The 23,754-nt window shown below is 39.3% G+C and overlaps 1 protein-coding gene across 4 annotated transcripts; it reads right to left on the bottom strand.

Annotated features, from left to right (window-relative positions):
- Window positions 1-13,322: 13,322 nt before the first annotated feature.
- LOC106583433 (interferon-induced protein 44) lies at window positions 13,323-23,144 on the bottom strand. Of its 4 annotated transcripts, none has more exons than XM_014167589.3 (8): window positions 22,881-23,025; window positions 19,831-19,869; window positions 19,347-19,380; window positions 17,458-17,662; window positions 17,181-17,324; window positions 16,646-16,817; window positions 16,397-16,497; window positions 13,323-16,207 (listed from the first exon to the last, which is right to left on the bottom strand). In XM_014167589.3, exons 2-8 carry the CDS (start codon window positions 19,862-19,864, stop codon window positions 16,034-16,036), a joined length of 864 nt encoding a protein of 287 aa, XP_014023064.2. In that variant the 5' UTR covers window positions 19,865-19,869; window positions 22,881-23,025; the 3' UTR covers window positions 13,323-16,033. The 4 variants fall into 4 exon arrangements, with proteins under 4 accessions (XP_014023064.2, XP_014023065.2, XP_014023066.2 ...); XM_014167590.3 differs by having other exon boundaries at window positions 19,831-19,866; window positions 22,881-22,974; XM_014167591.3 differs by lacking the exon at window positions 19,831-19,869 and having other exon boundaries at window positions 22,881-23,144.
- Window positions 23,145-23,754: the final 610 nt, after the last annotated feature.

The following is a 23,754-nucleotide window of genomic DNA, read 5'->3' as shown; positions in this document are numbered from 1 at the left end:
ATTCAAAACAACAAGAATTTCATAATTCAAATTTCTCAAACATACAACTATTTTACACAATTTTAAAGATACACTTCTCCTTAATCCAACCACATTGTCCGATTTCAAAAAGGCTTTACGGCGAAAGCAAAACATTAGATTATGTTAGGACAGCGCCTAAAACATAAAAGCCACACAGCCATTTTCCAAGCAAGGAGAGGCGTCACAAAAACCAGAAATACAGCTAAAATTAAGCACTAACCTTTGATGATCTTCATCAGATGGTACTCATAGGACTTCATGTTACACAATACATGTATGTTTTGCTCGATAAAGTTCATATTTATATCAAAAAACACCATTTTACATTGGCCCGTAATGTTCAGAAATGATTTTCCTTCAAAAACTTCCGGTGAATGAGCACCTCAATTTATAGAAATACTTATCATAAACGTTGATAAAATATTAAACTGTTATTCAAAGAATTGTAGATAAACATCTCCTTAATGCAACCGCTGTGACAGATTTAAAAAAAGCTTCACGGGGAAAGCACACATAATCTGAGTACGGCGCTCAGAAAACAACATCAGGCAATACAGATACCCGCCATTTTGGAGTCATCTAAAATCATAAATAGCATTATAAATATTCACTTACCTTTGATGATCTTCATAAGAATGCACTCCCAGGAATCCCAGGTCCACAATAAATGTTGTTTTGTTCGATAAAGTCCATCATTTATGTCTAAATACCTCCTTGTTGTTAGCGCGTTCAGTAAGCTACTCCAAATGTAGGAAGCGCGCCAAAAATTTCACGACGAAAAGTCAAAAAAAGTTATATTTACGTTCGTAGAAACATGTCAAACGATGTATAGCATCAATCTTTAGGGCCTTTTTAACATAAATCTTCAATAATATTCCAACCGGACGATTTCAATGTCTTCAAAAATGTAATGGAACACAGCTACCTCTCACGTGAATGCGCGCCACTGAATTCATATCCTTTTCTGAGTCAGCAACTTCCAGTTCTTCTTGTTCGCTCTCTGTTCACTGTAGAAGCCTGAAACAACATTCTAAAGACTGTTGACATCTAGTGGAAGCCTTAGGTATTGCAAAATGAACCCTACGTCACTGTATACTGTATAGGCAATCACTTGAAAAAACTACAAGCCTCAGATTTCCCACTTCCTGGTTGTATTTTTCTCAGGTTTTTGCCTGCCATATGAGTTCTGTTATACTCACAGACATCATTCAAACAATTTTGGAAACTTCAGCGTGTTTTCTATCCAAATATACTAATAATATGCATATCCTGCCCTCTGGGCCCGAGTAGCAGGCAGTTTAATTTGGGCACGCTTTTCATCCAGAATTCCAAATGCTGCCCCCTACCCTAGTGAAGTTAAACAACAGGTTTGTTTTTATTAAATGTATGCAACAGGTTGAAATTTTTAGATTGCTGGAAAGGGGTTATGGGTTTGTTCATTGTTTACTGTTTATTGTTTATTTTAGGTGTTGATTTCACTTAATTAAACATTGTATTATCTGATGTGTTTGAGTAGGATTCTTTCTTCCGGGACGGATGGAAGTCACCTAAAGTATGTATGTTTAAGGAGATATAGGAGAATACGTCTACATTTTTATTAAATGCCTGGGATTAAATATCACTGATTCCTTACTCTGAGAAATGTACTACATTTGCGACATATTTTTTTTACATTTAGAGGGGTAACAGGAACAATCTAAGGAGAAAAAGCTATCATATATTTCTTGGACATTGGTCTAGAAATGATACCAGGATAATTGTGTCTAAGGGTAGGGCATGCTAAATTAAGTACATATAAACATTGAGGAAGTTTAAAACTAATGATTAATGATTTGAGGGAGTACAGTGGGGGTTTCATTGTCTCTCTTTGAAATGTTTGCTGGGGCTATAATCTTGGGGAGAGTGAGTGAGATTGAGGCCGTAAACTACCAAATTGAAAAGGCCTGGCAATTTTTTTATGTTTTTACCTTAGGGTTTGCAAATACCCACACACAACACATTTGTTATGACTATTTGTTGGTGTTTTTAAAATACTATGTTTGAGTTGTCTGTTGTATTTCCTTTGGGTTTGGTGAGATTTCCATTTGTCTTAGTGCCAAGATATCTTAACAAATCTAAAACCTTTAAAAAGTTGGTGCTGTCTCATCAGCGTAATAGTCAAAACTAACTTTTTTTCCACTCATAGCTCCAATGTTTGCATGCCCCAAAGGTCAATACTGTTCAGCTCGTACATTAATGATCTTCCTTCTGTCTGTACAGGGTCTGAAGTTCCAATGTATGCAGATGATACAGTGATAAATGCATTCAAATAACAAACAACAAGCTACCCAAGAACTCACTACTGTAATGGTTCAGATGACAAAGTTGCTCAGGGACTCATGTTTGCATCTCAATAAAAAAAAACTGTCTGCAAAAATCAAATCAAACTCCAACTGCAATCCACTTTAATGACCTGACATTGTTCCACCTAATGGAAACAGATTATAATATTAGAATAGATTAACTTCCTGCTCAAATTCACTGGTGTTACCTAAACAATAAAACCAAGCAACAATCATCAGAAACTTATCACAAAACTTTTCATTATTTACACCTGAATCCCTTACAGCCCAACATAGCCCAGTGCGCACAACCATGTCTCCTATTCTTACCAGTAGGCAAAAATATAACCCCTACTCAAACAACGTTCTGCCTTACCTCTATCATAAGATTAACAACAAACTTTACAACTTTCTCTTCTCTTTCGGCTTCACACTAATGAAATGTCCAAGACTTTAAAAATAACATGTAAAGCGCTGTCACATCCTGACCAGTATAGGGATCTATTTGTTATTGTAGCTTGGTCAGGACGTGGCAGAGGTATTTGTTTTCATGGTTTTGTGTATATGTCGATGTAGAGGGGGTAGTTGATTTAGGTGGTTTGGGTTGTGTGTGTATTGTAGAGGGGGTATTGGATTGATGTGTTCTGGGGTGTTGGGTATGTTCTTGTGTTTGTATTTCTAGGGGCTGTTCTAGTTTTGTATTTCTGTATTGGCCTGGTATGATCTTCAATCAGGAACAGCTGTACATCGTTGTCATATTTAGGGAGCTTGTTTTCACCTGTCACTTTGTGGGAGGTTATTGCTGTGTATAGCTTTGTGCCTTACCGGCCTGTTCATTGTCGTCGTGTTTTTCTGTATACGTGTTTATTTTGGTTTACCGTCTTTGTCCATTAATAAAAGAAGATGAGTATACATAATCCCGCTGCGTATTGGTCCGACAATGATTTCTCTTCATCAGAAGACGAAGAAGAATGTGACAAGCGCCAAATTTATATAATACATCAGTCAACCCTTTAGAATAAAAACACATTTCGGTAGGCACAACTCTATCACATTTACCTCTCCGCTATTTTTAGAATTCATTAGATTTAGGTAACTGTCTCTTCTTTGATCCATTTAAATACGACTCCATTCTCAATATGTTATTCCAGCAGACCATTTAGGCAACAGACAACGTATTACATCGAAATCGCCTCGCTATTTATGTTGAATGAATTTGTCTTCCAATTTGAACTAAGCAAGCTATTAAAACGTTCAGTTTATATCTTAAACAAACACTAGTGACCGTATCTTTCCAGGCAAAACATACCAATAGTTGAATTACAATCAGAAACCCAGATTTTAGTCAATACCATAGACCCAATGCTATTGAAATAACGAAGAAGCCCCGCAAATAACGCAATATACAAATGAATAGATTAGCAGTCAAAGAGTTAAATCAACATTCATTGACTAGGAAACAGATCTTGCGCTTTTTAATAAAACTAGAATATGTTCTCATGCAACGTATTTCAATTACTTTACTACATCACATTACTCACGCACTGATAATTAGTTTGGTGGATACCTAGGCTTTGTACGACATTATAAGTTACGTCAAAATTCTGTCTTAATTCGCTCTAACTTGATGGAAAACAGTTTACTCAATAAATCCAGCAACTCGTCTCATACTGGGAAGAAAAAATAAAACATTTTCAAACCTTAACTTCTTTGGGATAGGGGGCAGTATTTTGATGTCTGGATGAAAAGTGTGCCCAAAGTAAACTGCCTGCTACTCAGGCCCAGAAGCTAGGATATGCAGATTTGGATAGAAAACACTCTAAAGTTTCTCAAACTGTTAAAATAATGTCTGTGAGTATAACAGAATTGAAATGGCAGGCAAAACCCCGAGGACAAACCATAAAAATAAAAAAAAATCAGCATACCACTGATTTCAATGCCTGGCACTTTTATAATAGGGCGAAATCGTCCCGATTGCAGTTCCTAGGGCTTCCACTAGATGTCAGCAGTCTTTAGAAAGTCAGTCTTTCAGGCTGGTTTTTGGAAAAATGAGGGAGAAGTTGTAGTTTTTCTAAGTGGCTCCCATTTTGGCTGTAGTGTTTCCAAGCGCATGGCCGAGATAGCACTTTTTTTTGTTTATCTCCGGTAAAGACAATAACAATTCTCCGTCTTAAATTGTATTGTTTATTTGCGTATTAGGGTACCTAAGGATTGATGATAAACATTGATTGACTTGTTTGGATATGTTTATTGGTAACGTTTGGGATTCATTTTGTATGCATTTTGAAAGAGGGAAACCGAGTGGATTATTGACTGAAGCGCTCCAGCTAAACTGAGTTTTTATGGATATAAAGAAGGAATTTATCGAACAAAAGGACCATTTGTAATGTAACTGGGACATTTTGGAGTTTCCAACAGAAGAAGATCTTCAAAGGTAAGGCATATATTATATCGCTATTTCTGACTGTGATTTTCTGAATTTTTATATTCCGTCTCTCACAGTTGAAGTGTACCTATGATAAAAATTACAGACCTCTACATGCTTTGTAAGTAGGAAAACCTGCAAAATCGGCAGTGTATCAATTACTTGTTCTCCCCACTGTATATATTAGTGTCTAATAAAAAAGAGCAACGTATGTAAAGCATCCATTTGTTTTAAGGTTATAGTGTGTGTGTGTGTGTGTGTGTGTGTGTGTGTGTGTGTGTGTGTGTGTGTGTGTGTGTGTGTGTGTGTGTGTGTGTGTGTGTGTGGTGTGTGTGTGTGTGTGTGTGTGTGTGTGTGTGTGGTGGTGTGGGAGTTCACTAGGTGTCAGCACAGCTTCAATAATGTCACACCAGTTTCACAACATGTTTTCATGTGTAACAAATGAAATTGTATTTGTCACATGCGCGATTACTACATGTGTAGACCTTACAGTGAAATGCTGACTTACAAGCCCTTACCCAACAATTTAGTTGTAAGAAAAATATGTGTTAAGTAAAAAATAAGAAATAAAAGTAACAAATAATTAAAGAGCAGCAGTAAAATAAAAATAGCGAGGCTATATACATGTGGTACCGGTACAGAGTCAATGTGTGGGGACACCAGTTAGTCGAGGTAATTGAGGTGTTCCTTTCAAGTCCAGTGGTGTAAATTACTTAACAAAATGTATTTACAGTACTCCACTACATTCTGTTTATATCAGTTTTTTTATATCTGTACTTTTACTCTTTCTGTACAACATAACATTTTACTTCACTACATTTCTAAAGAAAATAATGTATTTTTTACTCCATACAGTTTCTCTGGCACACAAAAGTACTTGTGCATTTCGAATGTTAAGCTAGACAGGAAAATGGTCCAAATCACACACTTATCAAGAGAACATCCCTGGTCATCCCTACTGCTTCTGATCTAGCGGACTCACTAAACACATGCTTCGTTTGTAAATTATGTCTGAGTGTTGGAGTGTTCCCATGGCTATTTATTAAATAAAAAAACAAGAGAATCGTGCTGTCTGGTTTGCTTAATATATGGAAGGTCAAATAATTTATACTTTTACCAATGATACTCAAGTATATTTTAGCAATGACGTTTACTTAATATTTTACTGGGTGTCACTTCATTCTTGCTATTTGATGGGAACTAGCCCCTGTCCCCCTACATACCTCTTGTTTGCTCTTTCAGGCCCACAAACAAGAAAGAAGTTGCCCCATTAACTGCTCCTCTGGGATTTGAACTCTCAAACCCTGATTAGGGGATCAACCACCATAACCACTACTCTACCGGACAGACAGAGTCAAAATGTTAAGGGGTACTTCAACATCCACACATCAAAGACAACATTTCAGAGGTTGGAGAATGGTGTGGGGGCTTGTACTTCTTGGATCCACCAACCGTTCCTCAATCTTCTTCTGATGACTACAAGCATAGATTATGAACCTTCAAAACCTACACTACAGGATGGATGTGTTTAGGAATGGGGGACGAAATTCGAAAGGTACGTGTTTCCAATTACCAGCAAATAGACCCTAGAAATGTTATTCCATCATCTTATTATTGTAACTTTTTCCCTTCATTTGCCTACTACTGTCTATAAGCTATCATAACATGTGGGGTTTTTCATGGGGACCAGGTATCGGAACGCCTTTGAAGGGTCTACAAAGCATGCCCCCAGGTAAAAGTTGGCTTTTTGCAGACAAGGATTATATTGTTACTCCACGACATAATATGTGATCACAAGCTATGAGATACAATCTTCGGCAAAATCATTCGCAAGGAGATTCCTGCAAAAATATTATTTGGACATTAAGGACATTCTATAGAAGGTGTCACTTCATTCCTTCTATTTGATGGGAACTAACCCCTACCCCCTACACACCTCAAGTTAGCTCTTTCATGCCCACAAACGGCAACATCAAAAATGTTTCTCTCTAAATTGCTCTTCTGGGATTTGAACTCACAAACCCTTGTTTGGGGAAGCACCCAGCATAACCACTACTCTAACAGTCAGATAGAGTTAATACTAAGCATTTGGATGTATTGATACTCCTTTCTCTTTTTCACATGCTATTACCTTACAACTTTATTCTAAAATCGATTACATTAAAATTTTCCCTCAATCTACACGCAATGCCCTATAATGACAAAGTGGAAAATCGGGTTTATACATTTTAGCAAATTCATTACAAATAAAAAACAGAAATACCTTATTTACATAATGATTCTTCCCCTTTGCTATGAGACTCAAATTGTGCTCAGGTGCATCCTGTTCCCATTGATCATCCTAGAGCTGTTTCTACAACTTGATTGGAGTCCACCTGTGGTAAATTCAATTGATTTGACATGATTTGGAAAGGCACACACCTGTCTATATAAGGTCCCACAGTTGACACTGCATGCCAGAGCAAAAACCAAGCCAAATCAAATCAAATTGTATTTGTCACATGCGCCGAAAACAACAGCCGTGGACCTTATGGTGAAGTGCTTACAAGCTCTTAACCAACAACGCAGGTCAAGAAATAGAGAAAATATTTTTAAATAAAATCCATAAGTAACACAAGACAATTACATAACAATAACGAGGCTATATACATGTGGTACCGGTACCGAGTCAATGTGCGGGGGTTAGTTGAGGTAATTTGTAAAGTGACTTCGCATTTATAATAAACAGTGAGTAGCAGCAGTGTAAAAACACTGAGGGGGGTCTTTGATAATTTTTTGGCCCTTCCTGTGACAACGCTTAGTATATAGGTCCTTGATATCAGGAAGCTTTGTCCCAGTAATGTGCTGGGCCGTACGCACTACCCTCTGTAGCGCCTTATGGTCATATACCCAGCAGTTTTCATACCAGGCGGTTATACAACCTCTCAGGATGATCTCGATGGTGCAGCTGTAGAACTTTTTGAGGATCTGGGGACCCATGCTAAATATTGTCAGTCTCTCGACGGGGAATGGTTTTGTCGTGCCCTCTTCACAACTGTGTTGGTGTGTTTCGACCATGATAGTTCGTTGGTGATGTGGACACCAAGGAACTTAGAACTCTCGACTCGCTCCACCTCAGCCCTGTCGATGTTAATTGGGGCCTGTTCGGCCCTCCTTTTCCTAAAGTCCACGATCAGCCCCTTTGTCTTGCTCACATTGAGGGAGAGGTTGTTGTCATCAGGCCAGGAAGTCCTGAGGCATGGTTCCAGGGCTCAGGTGCTCTGGGAGGGGAGGGGAGGGGAGGGGAGGGAAAGGGAGAGGGAGAGGGAGAGGGAGAGGGAGAGGGAGGGAGAGAGAGAGAGAGAATTAGAGGGTGCATGAGAAAAGAGAAATACTCCAGATATAACAGATTGACCCTAGCCCTCTGACACAAACTATTGCAGCATAAATACTGGAGGCTGAGATACGAGGGGTAGGGAGACACTGTGGCCCCTTCTGACAATCCCCCCGGACAGGGTCAACATACCATCTAGTTGTAATTAGTTTTCACCTGTGGACATTTATCGATTCGACACAGTATCAATGCAATAGTAGCCTTGGTGTGCAGGTTTCCAATGGTGGCAGGGTGGGCACATCCATTTTAAGGCAGGATTATCTCTGTGTTGATGGTAAATGGTGATGGATACCCCAGCACAGGAAGTGTGGTACCAGCTGGAGCATGTGGAGCACTCCATCTGTGAAAGTAAATGTAAATGAGGCCATTGATTCCATTATATGATAGCTCAACAATCCATGATTGCGTTTTGGTTAACTAGCCATTTCCATTACATTCTAGGTGAAATCATTCACCAACAATCCACGCAAGAGATGATTTGGCCATGAATGTGGCAGTGATCGCTGAGATCCTGGTTGAAGACAGCAGAGGGGTATTTAGAGGGCAGGTTGGTCAGGATGATATCTATGAGAGTGCCCGTGTTTACAGATTTAGGGTTGTACCTGGTAGGTTCCTTGATAATTTGTATGAGATTGAGAGCATCTAGCTTAGATTGTATAGCATGACAGAACTCGGCAGACAATCTCTGCAGTAGATTGCAACTCCGCCCCCTTTGGCAGTACTATCTTGACGGTAAAATGTTGTAGCTGGGGATGGAAATTTCCTCATTTTTGGTAACCTTGCTAAGCCAGGATTCACACATGGCTAGGACATCAGGGTTGTCAGAGTGTGCTAAAGCAGTGAATAAAACAAACTTGAGGCGGTCTGATGTTCATGAAACCAAGCTTGCGTCCCACCTACTCAACAGCCAGTGGAATCCCGTGGCGCGTTATTCAAATACCTTAGAAATGCTATTACTTCAATTTTTCAAACATATTACTATTTTACACCATTTTAAAGACAAGACTCTCTTTAATCTAACCACACTGTCCGATTTCAAAAAGGCTTTACAACGAAAGCAAAACATTAGATTATGTCAGCAGAGTACCCAGCCAGAAATAATCAGACACCCATTTTTCAAGCTAGCATATAATGTCACATAAACCCAAACCACAGCTAAATGCAGCACTAACCTTTGATGATCTTCATCAGATGACAACCCTAGGACATTATGTTATACAATACATGCATGTTTTGTTCAATCAAGTTCATATTTATATCAAAAACCAGCTTTTTACATTAGCATGTGACGTTCAGAACTAGCATACCCCCCGCAAACTTCCGGTGAATTTACTAAATTACTCACGATAAACGTTCACAAAAAACATAACAATTATTTTAAGAATTGTAGATACAGAACTCCTCTATGCACTCGCTATGTCCGATTTTAAAATAGCTTTTCGGTGAATGCACATTTTGCAATATTCTCAGTAGATAGCCCGGCATCACAGGGCTAGCTATTTAGACACCCACCAAGTTTAGCACTCACCAAAATCAGATTTACTATAAGAAAAATGTTATTACCTTCGCTGTCTTCGTCAGAATGCACTCCCAGGACTTCTACTTCAATAACAAATGTTGGTTTGGTTAAAAATAATCCATAGTTATGTTCAAATATCCTCTGTTTTGTTCGTGCGTTCAAGACACTATCCGAATGGTAAAGAAGGGTGACGCGCACGACGCATTTCGTGACAAAAAAATTCTAAATATTCCATTACCGTACTTCGAAGAATGTCAACCGCTGTTTAAAATAAATTTTTATGCAGTTTTTCTCGTAAAAAAGCGATAATATTCCGACCGGGAATCTGTGTTTAGGTTCAAAGACGATAAAAAATAAAAACATGGGGTCGACTCGTGCACACGCCTCAGCCCATTGTCCTCTGATAGAGCACTTGCCAAAAGCGCTAATGTGTTTCAGCCTGGGGCTGGAATTACATCATTCAGCTTTTTCCCGCCTTCTGAGAGCCTATGGGAGCCGTAGGAAGTGTCACATTACAGCAAATATCCTCAGTCTTCAATAAACAGAGTCAAGAAGCTCAAGGAATGGTCAGACAGGCCACTTCCTGTAAGGAATATTCTCAGGTTTTTGCCTGCCATATGAGTTCTGTTATACTCACAGACACCATTCAAACAGTTGTAGAAACTGTAGGGTGTTTTCTATCCAAAGCCAATAATTATATGCATATTCTAGTTACTGGGCAGGAGTAGTAACCAGATTAAATCGGGTACGTTTTTTATCCGGCCGTGCAAATACTGCCCCCTATCCCCAACAGGTTAAATGCTAGTAAAACCAAATGCATACTTTTCAACCGTTCGCTGCCCGCACCCGCCTGCCCGACTAGCATCACTATTCTGGACGGTTCTGACCTAGAATATGTGGACAATTACAAATACCTAGGTGTCTGGCTAGACTGTAAATTCTCCTTCCAGACTCATATTAAACATCTCCAATCCAAAATCAAATCTAAAATCGGCTTTCTATTTCGCAACAAAGTCTCCTTCACTCATGCCACCAAATTTACCCTAGTAAAACTGACTATCCTACCTATACTCGACTTTGGCGATGTCATCTACAAAATAGCTTCCAATACTCTACTCAGCAAACTGGATGCACTCTATCACAGTGCCATCCGTTTTGTTACCAAAGCCCCTTATACCACCCACCACTGCGACCTGTATGCTCTAGTCGGCTGGCCCTCGCTACATATTCGTCGCCAGACCCACTGGCTCCATGTCATCTATAAGTCTATGCTATGTAAAGCTCCGCCTTATCTCAGCTCACTCAGGTCACAATAACAACACCCACCCATAGCACGCGCTCCAGCAGGTATATCTCACTGGTCATCCCCAAAGCCAACACCTCCATTGGCCGCCTTTCCTTCCAGTTCTCTGCTGCCAATGACTGGAACGAACTGCAAAAATCGCTGAAGCTGGAGACTTATATTTCCCTCACTAACTTTAAACATCAGCTATCTGAGCAGCTAACCGATCACTGCAGCTGTATATAGTCCGTCTGTAAATAGCCCACCCAATCTACCTACCTCATCCCCATATTGTTTTTATTTCTGCTCTATTGCACACCAGTATCACTACTTGCACATCATCATCTGCTCATCTATCACTCCTGTGTCAATCTGCTAAATTGTAATTACTTCGCTACAATGGCCTATTTATTGCCTTACCTCCTCACGCCATTTGCACACACTGTATATTAACTTTATTTTTTTCTATTGTGTTAAAGACTGTACGCTTGTTTATTCCATGTGTAACTCTGTGTTGTTGTTTGTGTCGCACTGCTTTGCTTTATCTTGGCCAGGTCGCAGTTGTAAATGAGAACTTGTTCTCAACCAGCTTACCTGGTTAAAATAAAGGTGAAATAAAAAAAATGTAAATAATAAAAAAGCTAGGAAAAGGGTTAGTAGAGTCAAAACGAACAATACCTCACAAAGGCACAAACAAAATGAGCTGATGAGACCTGGTGAGTAACTGACACAGGTGAAATCAATGAACAAAAATGAAAGACAGGGTGACGTTCAAGAACACAACGGAACAGAACACAATTTTGACTAAGAAAATAAATACAGAGCAAGGTTTTATTTAGTCTTCTAGGGCAACACATAATGACAAACGAGAATCTAAATGTATCTAATTATAGACAAGTTGCCTAACAAATAGCCCTACGAAAATGTTGGAAATTATAAGCATAAACTTATCCAAATCAGGCAAATCAAAATCCTGCAACCCCTGTCAAAAAAATAGTTCTGCAGCCTTTGACTGGAGCCTATAACACATTTTCTATATTTGTGGGTTTCAGATATAAAAAAAATTGCTTCCTTTTCCTTCTGTTTAAGAAAAAAAATTGAAACAGAATCAGCGGAATGAATACACCCCTGATCCCGCGAAAAACAGTTAACTTTCATAGTAACCACGTATTTCTTCTCACATCTATTCACTCTCCTCTTTTCCCTTTGCTTTTGGACTTCAATGCACAACACATCAGCTGTATGTGATCAGGCAAAAAAGCTTTTCAAGCCAAACCATATCATAAGTGCTACACACAGCCTACATCTTTGTCACCATATTAGCTAAAGTAACATCATAGTCAACATAGGATCTGTCTCTCTCTCTGTCACACACACATTATCCCCAATGTAAATGAATTGTAATTACTTGTTTATTTTATGTATGCTCCATTTTATTTTAGGATTGGAGATATAAAGGTCTACATATCCATTATAAATATCTACAAAATGACTCTATTACTATATATATATATATATATATATATATATATATATATATATATATATATATATATATATATATATATATATATATATCAAATCAAAGTGTGATTTATAATATTGTTATACAGTATTGCTGAATGTGTACAGTTGGAGGAAATTCTGTGTGATTTTTCCCCCAGAGTTTAAAACTTCTTAGGGCTAGGGGGCAGTATTCGGAGGTTTGGATGAATGAGGTGCCCAAAGTAAACTGCCTGTTACTCAGGCCCAGAAGCTAGGATATGCATATAACAGAACTGATATGGCAGGCAAAAACACGAGGAGAATCCATCCTGATTTTTTTTTTTTGTTGAGCTCACCAGTTATTGAAACAGCTTTCTATGGGAATATAAATTGAATACCTCCCCGATTGCAGTTCCTAGGGCTTCCAGTAGATGTCAACAGTCTTTAGAAAGAGTTTCAGGCTTGTCTTTTGAAAAATGAGCTACCAATTTGTAGTTTTTCTAGGTGGCTCCCATTTTGGCTGTACTATTGTGGCGCGTGAGGGCCACAATGAGGGCGTGCACTTTGTTATTTACATAACATCACCCTGTTTGATATGGTACAGTTGTCGTCCTCTGAAACCTCTACTAGTGGACATGCTACTAGTCCAAGCTGAGACCAACTCATACTATTTATCTCTGTGTAATCAAATTTCAATGATTTAATATTGCTTTGCATTTAAATGTATCCTGTTCATTCGTAACAATCCTACAGTGCACTACATAATTTGAAAGGTAAATGTTTGTTTATATCCAAAGTACTTTTGACACAATAAATAACACAACTGGTATATTTGTGCCACAGATATAAATAAAATGTCAACAATTGCCAAAAGGAAATGAAATAATGGCAAATGATTATGATTATGTATTTATTTACCTTCATTTTACCCATCTCAAAGAGCCAGCTCAAGCAGAAAAGCATAAATACACACAACCATAAATTCACATCAAATGATTGATTTTATATAATGGTCATTTAGAATGAGAAAACATGATGCATAGCTATCAATGATACTAGCTTATCTAATACAAGTGTACACTGTTGTGTGTTACATGTACACTCTTGGGGAAAAAGGGTGCTATCTATTACAGTAGCTAAAAGGGTTCTTCGCCTGGCGTCATAAGACAACCCTTTTCTGTTCCAGGTAGAACCGTTTTTGATCTTGGTAGAACCCTTTTGGGTTCCATTTAGAACCATTAGAACCCTTTCCACAGAGGGTTTTACATGGAACCCAACTGGGTTCTACCTGGAACCAAAAAGGGTTCCAGCCAATGAACCCTGTGTATAGTTCAAAGTAATTTAAAACTCATCCAGTGCACGCACATTCTTTCAAGCTTTTTGTCACACAAAGGTGCATATTGCGTCTATAAACAGTATAGGCCTTTACATTTAAGTGAAATGATACAACCACAATACGAAAACATTGAAAGGAGAACTTTCATTCCAATCTTACTTCATCCTGTCTGCAAAACAAATGTCCAAAAGACTACCTTGACCTTGAAAGGCTACATTGACCTTGAAAGGCTACATTGACATGAGTATATTGACCTTTATTCAACCGACTAATCCTGAATGTTGATTGGTTAAAACCGCATTCCAACCTGTGTCTATTTCACAGGTTACCACCGGCTAAATCTATGACGTTGAAATGCCCATTTACTATAGTCCATCTCACTGCGCAATCCACTGTCTCATCAACCCTGCCAGGAAAAGTATAAACTTAATCTCCACTATAAAAAGTATCTAGACATTATCTCCCATTTCTTTTAGACTAGCATTTGGTTTTCAACAGCGGAGATTTGTATAAACCTTGCTGTCTGTCTCTCCGACCTTTTCAATGTTGTATTGCGATCTCCATCGTCCCAAATAAACGAGTCAGACAGGAAATTGAGCTGGTAGTTATAGCAACATAGACAACTTTTTTTCAGTTGACTGGCTAAATCAATATTATGTTGCGGAAACTAAAATGGATGAATGGAACATTTCTTTTGATCTTTTCAGTGGTATGATTATGGATGAATATGAAAAAGAGATGGCAGTAATACCCAGGCATGCTAATTTGGGGGAAACTGCATTGAATGACCTAGAGAAAAGCCACAACGAAAAAAACACATAAGAATTCACACTGGGCTGTCCATTGCTTCGAGGGCTGGCTAGCAGAGAAGAAAAACGTTGTTGACTTCAAAACTATCACTAAGGAAAAGTTTAACATCCTTCTCCAACAGTTTAATGGAAATGATCGAAATGGGAAGGTGGAGCAGTACAGCATAAGTAGCTACCTGGCACTCCGGAGTGGGTTCAACCGGTTTCTAAATAACCCACCCATCGGTTGCAGCTGGTGCCTTATGAAGGTCACTGAATTTACCACCTCGAATCATGTATTTCTGGGCAACATCAAACAGCTAAGAAGGCAAGGAAAAGACATCAAACAGCCACCCCCCAATCACCGAAAAGGACATGGCCCAGCTCCAAAACTCCTAGGCTCTGAATCCCGGTACACCAAGGGGTCTGGTCCAGAGAGTGTGGTTCGACTTCCGGTAACATCTGGGTGGAAGAGGAAAAGCGGGGAACAAACAACTAAAGCCTAACTCATTCCTCATAAAAACAGATGAGAGCGGTCTAAGGTATGAAACAATATAACAGGCCACAAAGAATCATCTGGACCTATGGGAGAGGGGCAGGGGGTCCAAGAGGAGATTCATGTTCAAGCAGCCAGGGAACCCACTATGCCCGGTGGCATCACTGGAGAAATATCTATCGAAATGCCCGGAGAACGCCCTTGTATTTTATCTCCACCCAAGGAGAGGAGAGTGTATCGGGGACTCGATATGGTACACGTCAGAGCCGATGGGCGTAAATTATCTGGCAAAACTTCTGCCCAGGTCCTGCAGGTCAGCGGGAACAACTACATACACAAATCACAGCAACAGAACCACGACAGTCCAGAAACTGGCCAATGCTGGTTTAGAAGCGAGGGAGATTATGTCATTGAGTGGGCATCGGTGCGAAGGTTCACTCCATAGCTACTGGCGTCCATCACTGACAGATAGGAAACACTGGAGCAACACCCTGGCACCATCAACACCCAAAAGGCTCAAGCAAGGTTGCAGAAGTATTAGCACAGACTCCAACAGATATTTCAACCAATTCACCATCCAGGGGAATGTACAGATAAATGTGACATGCAATAAGTAGCTATAGCCATATCAGCTGTGGTAGATAACAAAGAGAATGTATGGTTTCATTTACTAAAATTCAACTCAAATGAATGTCATGGATTGTCTTTCTTTTGTCTGAACAGTGTCCCGTCAAGAGAGCATATTTTCTCTGCTAGGTAAAGTCACCCATTAATAAACTCATTGTTATGGATGTATCCAAGTAAATCTAACTAGAAAACAGCTTAAACAAATGCAAATGCATCATTTGACTTCGTCTCGGGCCTAACACCTGTGCCAAGATATCCTCCAAACACCGGCTTTTCTGAAATTAAATCTAGGCTATATAGCTTTAGGAATAAACTCAGGGCTCAGTAATCTCCTAGCGCTTCTTTTAGATGTTGTGACACTCATGCAGTTTGTTGGAGGTTCCAGATGTAGTCGTTGGCAAAGTTCACCATCTGAGTCATGGCGTTCAGTATCAGAATGTCCATGTCGTTATCCAGCATCCCCTCCTCATGGTAGTTCTTCACAGGCAAGATGCAGTTCATGGGAATGCCCACCTCATTACTGCAGATCTGCATCTGAGAAATGTTGGAGACAAAAAGGACTTTTGCTTTATCTGAGTAGGACTTTTGATTTAACCAAACAAGCAGGAATTATGATTTACATGAAGTGAGCAGACCTTTTGCTTTATCTGAGTCATTAATGGATCTATGACTTCAGGATTTAACATGACTTCAGGATGGCATGCACTGTAAAATATTACTTACCTTATCTTTTATTGCCTTGCTGGTGTACATCTTCTTCACGTCCATCTCCACCAGCGGGCAAGCCTTGTCTGGCATGGTCATGACAACAACTTGAGCTATTCCTGTTGTAAAAATGATTGAATGGAAGGGCTAACCTATAAGTAACACTGCTCCATGTGAAAGTGAAAATTCATGAGCTATGTTCAGCCAAGGGCCACTTCATTAATACAGAAAGACACAGTGAAACATAGAGGGGTTGGAAGAGCTCACCCAGTTCACTGGCTTTTTCTCTGACCTTCCTCATCTTGACTATGACGTCATTTGACATGAGAGAGATTTTGTCTGCAGCCACGACACTCACCAGACAGTGAACCTTGTCACTTGACCTGGGCTTCTTATTGTATTCTCCACTTTCATCAGTTAATGCAGAGCAAGGATTGAACTGGCCCAAGAAAAGAGAAGACTGGTCAGATAGGACTTTTCTGTTTAAAACTATTACTCATTTGCTTTGTTAAATTAGGCATTAAAGAATATGATTATTATATTATAATATTATATTATATTATATTATTTGGCTGTTGTTGGTAGAATGAGCAGGACTATCGGCATTGTTTGTTGGGTTAAGGAAAGCTACATTTACAGTGTAATATTATTTGAATCTATTATTTATTTGTTTTGTTAAATTAGTGATTTAAAGAAAGAGATACTATGTTCTGGTAGAAAGCAGCACTATTGGCATTGTTTTCTGGGTCATTTACGGTCTAGTATTATTTGCATGTGTATACATTTGTGTATGCTGGTTTACCTTGTAACCCTCTGGTAGATGGCCCTTCAGAGCATTGATGATGTCTTCAGGTTGCATCCCTTTTTCTTGTGCCTCCAGACCCATGACATCATTGAATGCAAAGGGAAGACGTTTATCTCCATCTTTAATGTAGTGTGTATTGTACTGAAAATAAACATGTTTTAAAACATACTCATAGCAGGTGTTTGTATACAAAGGTATGCTAGGGATCCATATTTTATCCATTAATTGTGTTTTGTGATCAGTGGCACTACATTCCTAATTTATAGCAACTTACTGTCTTGGTGAAGCTTGTGCCAGAGGCAGCAGCTACCAGGGCATTATGTGCTACTCGTCCTTGGAAGACATTGTTGACTGAGTTGACAAAGCTGGACTTCCCTGCTCCAACTGGTCCATATAGCAGGCATCTCAGCTGCCCCATGTCAGGATCACTCAGTTTAAAGTTCCTCAGTGCAGCCACCATGGTGTCTCTCTCTTGTTTACTGTCAGGTGGAGAGTTACAATGAAGGATTTGGGAAAAATGAGGATATTAGGAAGGTTTTCTTAATGTTTTGTGCAATCTTTGTATATATATATATATATATATATATATATATACACTGCTCAAAAAAATAAAGGGAACACTTAAACAACACAATGTAACTCCAACTCAATCACACTTCTATGAAATCAAACTGTCCACTTAGGAAGCAACACTGATTGACAGTATATTTCACATGCTGTTGTGCAATTGGAATAGACAACAGGTGGAAATTATAGGCAAATAGCAAGACACCCCCAATAAAGGAGTGGTTCGGCAGGAGTCTGGAGACGCCGTGGAGAACGTTCTGCTGCCTGCAACATCCTCCAGCATGACCGGTTTGGAGGTGGGTCAGTCATGGTGTGGGGTGGAATTTCTTTGGGGGGCCGCACAGCCCTCCATGTGCTTGCCAGAGGTAGCCTGACTGCCATTAGGTACCGAGATGAGATCCTCAGACCCCTTGTGAGACCATATGCTGGTGCGGTTGGCCCTGGGTTCCTCCTAATGCAAGACAATGCTAGACCTCATGTGGCTGGAGTGTGTCAGCAGTTCCTGCAAGAGGAAGGCATTGATGCTATGGACTGGCCCGCCCATTCCCCAGACCTGAATCCAATTGAGCACATCTGGGACATCATGTCTTGCTCCATCCACCAACGCCACGTTGCACCACAGACTGTCCAGGAGTTGGCGGATGCTTTAGTCCAGGTCTGGGAGGAGATCCCTCAGGAGACCATCCGCCACCTCATCAGGAGCATGCCCAGGCGTTGTAAGGAGGTCATACAGGCACGTGGAGGCCACACACACTTTGAGCCTCATTTTGACTTGTTTTAAGGACATTACATCAAAGTTGGATCAGCCTGTAGTGTGGTTTTCCAGTCCAAATCCAGACCTCCATGGGTTGATAAATTGGATTTCCATTGATTATTTTTGTGTGATTTTGTTGTCAGCACATTCAACTATGTAAAGAAAAAAGTATTTAATAAGATTATTTCATTCATTCAGATCTAGGATGTGTTATTTTAGTGTTCCCTTTATTTTTTTGAGCAGTATATAGGGTGCCTTGCGAAAGTATTCGGCCCCCTTGAAATTTTCGACCTTTTGCCACATTTCAGGCTTCAAACATAAAGATATAAAACTGTAATTTTTTGTGAAGAATCAACAACAAGTGGGACACAATCATGAAGTGGAACGAAATTTATACGGAGACTTGATTACACACAGGTGGATTCTATTTATCATCATTAGTCATTTAGGTCAACATTGGATGATTCAGAGATCCTCACTGAACTTCTGGAGAGAGTTTGCTGCACTGAAAGTAAAGGGGCTGAATAATTTTGCACGGCCAATTTTTCAGTTTTTTATTTGTTAAAAAAGTTTGAAATATCCAATAAATTTCGTTCCACTTCATAATTGTGTCCCACTTGTTGTTGATTCTTCACAAAAAATTACAGTATTATATCTTTAGGTTTGAAGCCTGAAATGTGGCAAAAGGTCGAAAAGTTCAAGGGGGCCGAATACTTTCGCAAGGCACTGTATATATATATATATATATATATGTGTGTGTATATATATATATATATATCTATATGTGTGTGTATGTATATTTTTTGTCCTCTATTGTCCATATTTGGTCAGACTATACTTACTCCCAATTTTGATTACGCCATGGGCCGTCAAATTCTGTGACACATGGGAATGCATTTTGATTAAACGTACTTCCAGTTTCCAAATCCCATATTTCTGTTTGTTTCACCAACTAACCACTACAATAATTCATTGTTCAGACAATAAATGAGAGTATTGTCAACTAGATATGTGCGTGTTTCACAGAGGTCAGTGTGCTGCTAACATCTAGCCTCCTCACTGTCCAACTGCTGTCTCGAACCAGCGAGGCTCTGCTTCGCAAAACACACGTGACGGTCCTTGCTTGACAACATTACCAATGGGTGGCAACAGGCACGACATTTCAAGCTATCTGTGGAGTGAGCTTATGGCACATTCTTACCTCTGTTACACATGCCTTTGGACTTTTGTCAATGCATGCACTAAAACAGAGTATACAGATCAGGCTTTAATTGTATTTTAACTGATATGTCTCATGCTGTTCCCACAGTAAGTCATATCTCTTACCCTTCTTTGGTGGCGTGCTTTTTTCATTACCCATGACTGCTTTCGGAGGAAGAAAATAAAAATACAATTTGAGGTAAATAGTGTATGTCATGTCTGCACAGCAGCTAGGGCCACATACAAACAGATACAGTGCAGTCCGGAATTATTGGATCCCTTGATAAAGATGAAAAAAAGACTAAGATAAGTAATACAAATTACTGAGCTAGATTGTATGCAACAAAAAATATATGTCATTTAATTTAATCGCTCAGAAAGATAGGGGTTGTGGTGGATGAATCAGAATTAGTTGGGTAACATAGATAATTAAGATGTTTTATTTTTAAATTATGCTTATGTGAGATTGTCTTCATATGTGAATGTATCTGTTAAACTATGTGAAGAGATGGCGTGATTAATGGGGAACCAATTATTTGTCTCCACAATGTCTGTGCACAAGTCACTCCCCTCAGTGAGCTTGTCCAGGATTGGAGTCAAAAGGGGGTTTACTTGAGATGGGAGTATCTAGAGTTGTCAATTGATTTATGCCATTGGATGAGCTAATGGTTCTGTTCTATACCGTACCAGGGAGGGACGGTTCCAGTTTGGAGTAGGAGGACTAGACACTGGTCTATACAATGAACACTGTTGATACAGCAGTTGCTGTCTGCTAAGTTTTATAGATATCTTTCATACAAAACTTAACCTTTGTGAACTGTTCCTAAGATCTGTGGTTCGTCATGTACGTTGAGAGGGGTGGATCTTGGTTATAAAAGCTCTTTGTATTAATGTGTAGTCACTCTCAACGGTTCATTAGAAATGGTGAATCGGTGAAAGTCAAGTGCTAATGCAAAGCTCTTATAATTAAAGATGTAGTTTAAGTATAACTCTGACTGGTGTGTGTTAAGTTTGTCTCTCCTCATTTGGTAATACAGAAATTAGCAACCACAGGGTCAAAATTATTGTATCCCCTGTTTTCAATACCGCTGGTGTGTGTGGCCAAAGAGCTCTATTTTCATGTTGTCTGTCCATAACACCACCTGGAGTTTGCTAAATGGCATTGGAACTTGGATTGAAACTGGTGCTATGGTCATAATGACACGAAAATAAAGGTCTTTGGCCACATACACCAACGGTGGGTTTAGCCTTGGAAAATACCTCATACCTTTTGTCAAATATGGTGGTGGATCTTTTATATTATGGGGCTTTTTGGCTCCACTGGTCATTGGGCCCTTGTTAAGGTCAACTGCATCATAATGTCCTGGTACTTGGTACTTGGAAAAAGGCTCAATGTTGCTGGAGTATCAAAAACAGGGGATCCAATAATTTTGTCCCGTGTATTTCCTACATGTTAAACCAAACATTTTTCACTGAGCAATAGTACTAGTATAAAATAATGTAATTTTTTTTACCATTCAATTTACAGTATAGCTCAGTATTTGTCATATTTAATTCATACTGTCTTTTTTGCTCATATTTTTCAAGGGATCCAATAATTCAGGACCGCACAGCATATTTATCCTTTATTTAACTAGGAAAGTCAGTTAAGAACAAATTCAAATTGACAATGACGGCCTAGGAACAGTGGGTTAACTGCCTTGTTCAGGAGCAGAACAACAGATGTTTACCTTGTCAGCTCGGCGATTCGATCTAGCAACCTTTCGGTTACTGGCCCAACGCTCTAACCACTAGGCTACCTGCCACCCTAATGGTCTGTATATGCTGGGTAATTTCTTGTTGCTGACAACTAAAGAATTGTAAACTGTTGCAAATTATGTGAAATACAGTAATACAATCAGTACATGTAAATCATATGTGGAACTAACATCTATCTTTACTCAAAATTATGATGTCTGTCCTTTGAACAATTTTTTCAGATCTACAATAAGAAAAGGTGACACACAAAGCACTCAATTTGACCTCTATTATTTCATAAAACATTTAGGGGCAGTTTCCCAGATGAAGCTTTCCCAACCGGCCAAAAGATGGAGCTCTTATTCCTTTTACGTCGTTTGTCATCTCACGTCTGACTTTAATATATTCAGCGAGCAATACACTAATTTCCCCCATGGACCGGCTCGTACATAAAACAGCCAACATTCAGGCTGCAAAGGCATCAGTTTCCTCCTTAACTCGATTGAATGGCTCATCGTGGGAAAAAACTTCAAACCTATGCTTACTATCTCAATAAAACACAAGTATCATTTTCAGATTTCTGGACATCCGCGTTAGTCTGTTGTTTACAGCTGGATGAACACGCGCTGCATCAGGAAAGAGCATAAGCCACCCGAGCATGGTGGTGGAAAATTGTGTTTAATTAAGACAGTACGCATATTTAGCAGTTTATTTTTCACTGAGGAGCCATCTAATCGAGTTAAGGAGGAAACCCCCATGGACCGGCTCGTACAGGATGTTTTATGTACGAGCCGGTCCATGGGGGACACGAGAGTACTACCGGCAGGGATGACTGCACCAACAGAGGTGATAAGCTATCAGGAAGAACTACACCCTCTAGGAGTCTCGGCGCTAAGATTACACCTGGTCCTGGACTAAAGCCTTGTCCTGGACTATATGCAAGAATCATCTGCAAAAGGGTGTGGTCTCACCGTGACTCCCAGGATTCGATAAAGGAAATGTCACACAAATGAACACATTTTGTTTGCAATTATAACATGTTCTATGAAATGACTTGATAACCTGTTTTCACTACATTTGTAATGTATTTAGTAACAAAAAATTATCTCCAAACTACCTTTTCAGGTGTTTGTGAAAGCCTTGACTTTTGGAATGCAATTTTAACAGGTTACATTTCAATTTGTGTTGTAGTAAAATGTGTAATTTTGTATTTATCGTACAGGCTTAATATGTATCTGGGAAACCGCCCCATAATGTAGAAGCTGTATAGGAACAATAGAAGACAATTTAACCCTTGTGCACAAATTACAGGGAGCTTCTACAAACATTGTAGTATAGCAATTACATTTTTCCTTTTGCATTAATAAATTCTACTGTATATCAAGCAGGTCCTCTACCAATATTTAGAAGCAGAAAAAATGGCAATGACAAAGACTTACCTTGTCAGTGCTAGTTCCTCCTGAGACTGAGATGCTGATATAATTGCGAAACAATGATTGCTGCTTTACTTATATAGGCTACAATAGAAAGTGAAATATGCTGGTGCAATGAACCACCATATGTGATGCATCATTGACTTTCACTTTCCAGTGTTAGATATCGAATAACTACATAATTCCACAAATCTATCAAGAGAGGAGGGCAGTCTAGCTTTACTATGTCTATACCCATTTCTTGAAAATGAGACCATTACCGGAATAGAGGGGCCATAGTTTCACTTTCAATATGATCCTGTTTATTCAGACAGGGGAGAACAACTGCCCCATCTCATTGAGAATCTCAAGATGAAGGCCGACAGGAATACTGCAGGCTGTTGTATTCAGAAAGCAGGATCCCTCCCTTAGTCATTAGGAAATATTTGTGTAAATATATATACTGTGACAAACCTCTTCAAGGTTAGGAGAGTTTGTCACAAATTAAGTGGGAGACCGTCACCAAAATCACCCCAGAATGAGAGATCATTAGAACAGGACAGTACCTGTATGTTGGTTTCTGCATCCTGGTCCGCCCAGGCCGCCGGCGTGGCCAAGGATAGCAGGGTACGGTACACGAATCGGGTTCTCAGTGGGTCCAGGTCCAAATGCCAACAGGTAAGTCCAAACAGTCCAGGTCATACATGTTATGTTATGTTATTTAAATGTTTTGCTCCTTTGCACCCCAGTATCTCTACTTGCACATTCATCTTCTGCAAATCTATCACTCCAGTGTTTAATTGCTAAATTGTAATTATTTTTGCCACTATGGCCTATTTTATTGCCTTACCTCCCTTATCTTACCTCATTTGCACACACTGTATATAGATTTTTTTTTTCT

Source organism: Salmo salar, chromosome 22, assembly GCF_965601325.2.
Source record: "Salmo salar chromosome 22, fSalSal1, whole genome shotgun sequence".
NCBI classification, from domain to species: domain Eukaryota; kingdom Metazoa; phylum Chordata; class Actinopteri; order Salmoniformes; family Salmonidae; genus Salmo; species Salmo salar.
The sequence above is the reverse complement of the archived record's forward strand: the minus strand, read 5'-3'. Positions and strand labels throughout refer to the sequence as shown.